This window comes from Tiliqua scincoides, chromosome 3, assembly GCF_035046505.1.
Source record: "Tiliqua scincoides isolate rTilSci1 chromosome 3, rTilSci1.hap2, whole genome shotgun sequence".
NCBI classification, from domain to species: domain Eukaryota; kingdom Metazoa; phylum Chordata; class Lepidosauria; order Squamata; family Scincidae; genus Tiliqua; species Tiliqua scincoides.
In genome coordinates this window covers 165,505,862-165,511,861 of record NC_089823.1, presented here as the reverse complement: position 1 = coordinate 165,511,861, position 6,000 = coordinate 165,505,862, and the positions used below count along the sequence as shown (strand labels likewise).

Here is a 6,000-nt window from a genome sequence, read left to right as displayed (position 1 = left end):
CAGTACAGAGGTATACCTTTCTCTCCTGCTTGTTTCTTCCCAGGGTCACTTGATGGGCCACTTTGGGAAACAGGACACTGGATTAGATGGTCCTTTGTCTGATCCAGCAAGACTGTTCTTATGTTGATTAGTAAAGATTGCCACTAATATAGAATTTTGGCTCAGATACAGAAAAAATGAGCAGAGTTCACTTGTGCAACAAGACTTTCCCAGCTTCCTTTAGGTTGCATGCCTCTACATCCCTTCCCCCAAAATTGCTCCTGAGGTGCAATTCTAGAATGGCAGGTGTAGTGCAGGGAGGGTTGCAGTTGAATGGGTATGTGGAAACTGGTAGAGATTGGGGACCATCCTCTTATGTGACCAGAAGTACCTTCCACTTATGCAAGAGGATTTCTGGGTCTTGCCCAATTTCTTTAAGAGCCTTGGATATGGAAACCTATATACTATCAATAGTTTGCTTTTTTGTTCAAGACATTGAAAGGAAGCAGGTCTAGCACAAAACTGTTTTTGTCCCGAGACAAAAGGTCCCGAGACGGGTCTTTTCCCCATCCTGCTACCTAAGATCTTTAACTGGAGATACTGAACTTCAAAGTTGAGGCTTTATGCACCCAAAATAAGAATCCTTCCACTGAGCCACAGAATCACCCAGTTGATACAACAGTGCCACAATAATGTGGAAAAGGAAACACAATGTGAATTGTAGACACCTGCTTGCACGATTCTTCTCCTTGAAAATTTTGTGGGAGAAGACCATGGAAATTGAGCCTATGATATAACATGTACAAAGCAATGATGTAATAAATAACTATTCAAATACACCAAAGTTTGTTATTGGGCTACACTTGCAGCCTGAGTTTGTAAGCATGAGAAAGAAGGGGGGAGGGGGAAACCATAAACCTAAATTCTTCATTGAAAACCCCAGAGCAAATCCAAGTAATTAAAATGTTTAATAACAAAACAATTGTGATATTTAGCTTACTGCCAATGTTTCATATTCAAAAGATCCACCGAGTGCTGCTTAAATTCTAACTGTTAACAAAACAAAACAAAAAAAACCAAACCATTATTTTTTCCACATACACATTTTAGACAAAACAATCGGTGGTGAATTATGCAAACATCATGTTGGGCAGCCCATACAAAACAGTATTAACAGCTGATGCGTGAACTGAAGGATGGGTGAGCCTTATGGGGCTTTCTTTCTGGTCTTCTTTCTTGTCTTCAGGAGACTCCATATGATCACAGTCCACTAGAAATGCAGTTCAGGACAAAGGGTCAAAATCTTGTCTAAATAACCGAGGGTACGATTCAGGCGTTTTGAAGTCACAGTGCTTCCAACGGAAGAGATTTACAGCCCAATCCTACCCCCTTCTCTGCCACTGGAACTAGTGTTCCAATGTGTGCTTTTCGGCTGCTGTAAATGGCCTTACAGAAGCACATAGAGCTGTGCACTTCTGTCCTGCTGCTGGAGAGGCTGCAGAGATGCCGCGCAGGGCAGCAGGGTCTGGAGAGGCTGTCGTTGCCAGTAAGTGGTGGGGGCTGGTGTTGGAGTGGGAAGGGGAGAGGAATGGGGGGCAAGTTTGAACTCCAGTTTCTAATGCTGATTTAGTTATGGTTTGTAAGCCACAGTTAAAGCCCTGGGTTTCACCAAGATGTGGAGGTGGGATTTAAATATATCGTAAAAAAAAAAAATGCATGAAGTGGCCCTCATCTAGTTAAACCCTATTGCTAATACTCAATTCAGGATGGAGTTGTCAGTTCACACTTTCATGTGGCTGACTCAACACAATGCTGATATTCAGTAGAACAGTTGCACTTAACCCTGGAACTCTTCTGCAGAGAAGAAAATACTATGCAAATATACGTTCCTTAAAATATATTTGTGGAAAAAGCGTCTCCCCCTGCCCTGATATTTTTTTACAGCATCTGATATGTTTCGGTTGTGTTTTTTTAAAATCATTTTGTTGTGAAGCGTGACTTCATGTTTGCAATATAGGATTAGCAAATTCAGTAAGGGAAAAGAAGTTTCATATTTAGCAGACGCACAGCGATTCAGGCACCTTTGCTACAGAATATGATTATATTTTAATAAAACAAGAAATGGTGAGATGAAAATGATGTAAGATTTTGATCTGCTAATATTTAAGAGATGCAATCCTAACGTCCTCTTTGGCTGGTGCAGTGGCTGCTGTGCTGGCCCAGAGTGTCACATAAGGCACATCTGTGATGATCTGAGGGTCAGCAGCGCTGGCAGGGAGGCCTGTGCTGCCCCACTGGTGCTGCGTCATGACCCCAGGGCCACCAGTGCAAAAAGGCAAGGTTCCAAGCAGAGCAGGGGTATGGGGAGGGTGGCAGGGACGGGGTGCATCTGGGCAGGGGAGGGTAGAATGGGTAGTGGATTGGGCCCAGGAGGGGGGGTGCAATTGGCAGAGGCCTCTTCGGCTGTATCCTAACCCCCTTCCAGCTGTCCTGGCATTACATTAGGTTTCCTGGATTTGCATTAGCTAAATAGCTGACATGGCTCCAAGAAGCCCTATAGGGCAGGCTGGGAATCGACATGGGGCAAAAGGAAATATATCCTCTTATTCCGAGGAGACCCCCAGCTGCCTCCTAACCTGCACTGGATACAGCACAGGCCATGTGGCCTGGCTGTGTCAGTACAGGTTAGGATTAGGCTGTAAATCTGTTTCTGTGCTTCATGAAATGGCATTAATTTTACCTTTAAGTGAGTCTTCCACTGCAGTCTTACTCCTTTGAAGAATACGAATGGCTTGCCCAGTTGTTTTGCCTACTTTTAACAAATCTAAAAAGAAAAAAATGGTGGTTTTATAAAAATAACCACAGAACAAAACACAGGAACATAGCTCAATCTTATTCATTATCAACAGTCTTAGGGGCATGTCAAAGTCCCCATAGCACTGGCTCTTAAGCTCCTACAAAGCATGACGGTTTGTTTTTGAGGAGATAGTGGAAACATCCTTAAGCTTCTTAAATGGTCTAGAACTGTGGTTTTCTAGGAACCATGGTTTATCTAGGATCCCTCGGTGAAGAGATATTGATAGCACGGCCTTGGAGAGGAGGGTAAAGACGGTAATTTGTACCTGGGCCCAGGCTCAGAAAGGGGGCCCAGGAGCCAAAGGAGGGGGCCCAGAAATTTCCTGGGATCTTCCATTTTCCAATCTCACCCACACGGTGGCAACTACAGTCACAAGCCATACACACCAGGCCCAGGAATGCGTACATTCCTTAACAAAGTCACATCTAGGAGGAAATGTACTCTCTTTGGCTTATGAATTCACTTTCATTCTAGGAATTCACAGGACACTTTCCATTCTAGTGTGAGCCTAAATATGATGATGCTAATCTCCTACAATGATTTTCTACATTTGGAAGATTTTAGAGAGACTTAGGAATGTGTTTGGTTTTCTGTACTACTGTATCTAGCTGCCAATGCCGAGCAGGCACACAGACTTGAACTCTGCATTGGAAAGATTGGTAGACCTGGGCTCCAAAGACTATTCTGGCTGTTGCCACTTTTCTCCTGTCTGTTTTGCCCCCATTCTGCCCATCCCCAATGCCACCCTCCACTTTGTTTCACCCCCTCCCTCTTTGGGAAGGGGCCCAAAAGAAACTTTGTACAGCCTGATAAAATTCCTCTCAGAGGCCCAGAGGTTTCCTCATCACTACCAATCATTTCCTAAAATGCATGGTTGCAGGGGAGTACTGGGTGTGCTCTAGACGACACATTCTCAGTTAGTGTGGAATGATGATGAAGCCTGACAAGTCTGGCCAGTGCCCTTCTATCACCGTGCAACAAGAAGATCTCTGAGATCTCTGAGCTCATGAGATCTGAAGGGCTCCAAGATGGGGCCGCCCAGCAGAAGATGGGCGGCCCCAGGGGAGGATAAAAAGGGGTTGGGGAGAGTCAGGTGGGGAGGGTGAATTGGGAGAGACATGGGGAAAAGCAGAGAAGAGAGTAAGAAACCCAGATGCGGGGGCACAGAAGTTAGAACAAGGAGAACCCACAAAGAGAATGAGGGGGGAAGCAGTCTTGGGCGCTGGTGATGGGAGGGTTCACTGATGCAAGCTTTATCAAAGCAGGGAGCCAGGTAGAGGAAGATCCCAGCAGAGGAGGATCACCTGAGATTCAGTGAGAAGGAGGACAACCCGGAGGAAGGAACAGGACAGAGAGAGTAGGAGGAAGGGCAAAGAAAATTAGCCTCCCTGAGTGACATAAGGAAATTGATTCCTGCTGGTAGAGGGATGTGGTGCTGTGATATAACATCACAGTGGTAGGGAAAAGGAGGGGGGGCACAATTGCCAGAATTGTATTGGGATTGACAGAAAGCAGTATAAAAAGCATACAGATTGTGGAATCTCGATTGAATAGTAAGTAAAACTGCTGTTAAACAGCAACCAAGTCTTTCCGTCTCTATTGGGCTGTTAAGGGGAAATAGGCCCCTCAGAATGTCTCAGACAAACTCTTTCAATGCTACTTTCTCCCCCTTGGGATGAGGACACAGGTACTGTGGATGCAACTCCTTCATAAAGTGGGAGGGTAGTGTAACACACTTTCCAGAATCTTCTGCAGCATGCAGGGCTCCAAGATGCAGAGGAAACTATAGCTGTAGGACCTTTTTGAGTTTACAAGCTTTATTTTCTCACACCTAAAAGCAGACCAAGGGCCTAATCCTATCCAACCTGTTCAGCACTGATGCAGCTGTGCCAGTGGGGTGCTCGTTGCATCCTGTGGTGAGGGGGCAGTCACAGAAGCCTCTTCAAGGTAAGAGAACAAATGTTCCCTTACCTCAGGGCTGCATCAGAGCTGAAAAGTTGGATAGATCTGGGCCCTACTACTATTCAGAAGAAAGCATTAAGTATTAAGTACTAGCTGAAGATGTTTTATGCAAAGATTGCTATTAAGTACATACTCTCACAGAAGCTTTCCAGTCTTGCTGTATTCTCTTCTGGGTGAGAGTACCATTGGTTGACTATGATGCAATGCACTCCAATAAGACTTAAAATGATGGCTGTCTCTGTGGGCATTTCCAGAGACAGGCGTAAAGAGCTAAGGAAGGAAATAAGAAACTAATAAATGAAAATCCTAAGTACAAGCATTTGTGAATGTTCTGAAAAAAAAGTTGCAAGAGAAAGTGTTGCAATAAAATGAACTGTTTTCCTTTTCTGTTCCTCATCAGTAAGTCTTTCATCAAAGCAAAATGATTTCAAGCTGTGAAATCACATAGCATACTATGGTTGCCTGTTGGTTATCCCTTACTTTGTTCCATTCCCTTACTTTGGGGTAAGCCTCTGCTGCCCCAATGGGTCTCCTCAGATCTGTGCCATCCATTTTACTGGCAAAGAACCAAAGAGAGTAAAGGAGAGCGAACGTGGTTAGAATACTGGTACAAATTGTTGCTGCCAGACTCCACCCCTCTCTCCCTTCTTCCACCTCCTATATGCCCCCTCCCCCCTAGACACGCTCCCGTTCCTGACCCTTCTGCCCCATTCCACCGCCTGCCCCTTATACCAGCTTACCTGTGTAAATGCCTTTAAAATTATTAGCTTGACAATGTGTTAGAAATGAATAAAAGTCTAATTTTACCTTTTATGTAAATCAAGATTTGCCACACGCACATGACTTAATTTTGAATGCACAAGTTCTGAAAGTATCATCAGCTGACAGTCTGAGGAAAAACACAAACCCGGAAACAATAATGTTATTTCAGTAGAATTTAGAGGAAAGTGGGCATCAATTGCATTCACTAAGTAAAAAAATTCTCTACAAATTCCTTTTCTTGCATTCTCTCTACTGATTATGGAATTAAATAAGAACATGACTTATGTTCTTCTCATTTTTTGTCTTATGACCTATGTTTAACCTATCTACTGCTATCTTTGTTTTACAGAAACAACCAGTAAATGTTTTAAAAACTCTGCAGCATGGGATTAAGTGAAATTAACAATTCTTCATGGGAGTTGTACATTCTCCCACTGTGA

The 6,000-nt window shown here is 43.9% G+C and overlaps 1 protein-coding gene across 1 annotated transcript in view; it reads right to left on the bottom strand.

The window, feature by feature from the left end:
- Positions 1–1,109: 1,109 nt before the first annotated feature.
- CFAP46 (cilia and flagella associated protein 46) overlaps positions 1,110–6,000 on the bottom strand; it is a 113,954-nt gene continuing 109,063 nt past the window's right edge. The window contains exons 57-60 of the mRNA XM_066621430.1: positions 5,606–5,687; positions 4,932–5,068; positions 2,720–2,803; positions 1,110–1,249 (exon numbers count right to left, since the gene is read on the bottom strand). Coding sequence (XP_066477527.1) covers positions 1,110–1,249; positions 2,720–2,803; positions 4,932–5,068; positions 5,606–5,687 — 443 coding nt within the window. The remainder of the gene's footprint in view (positions 1,250–2,719; positions 2,804–4,931; positions 5,069–5,605; positions 5,688–6,000) is intronic.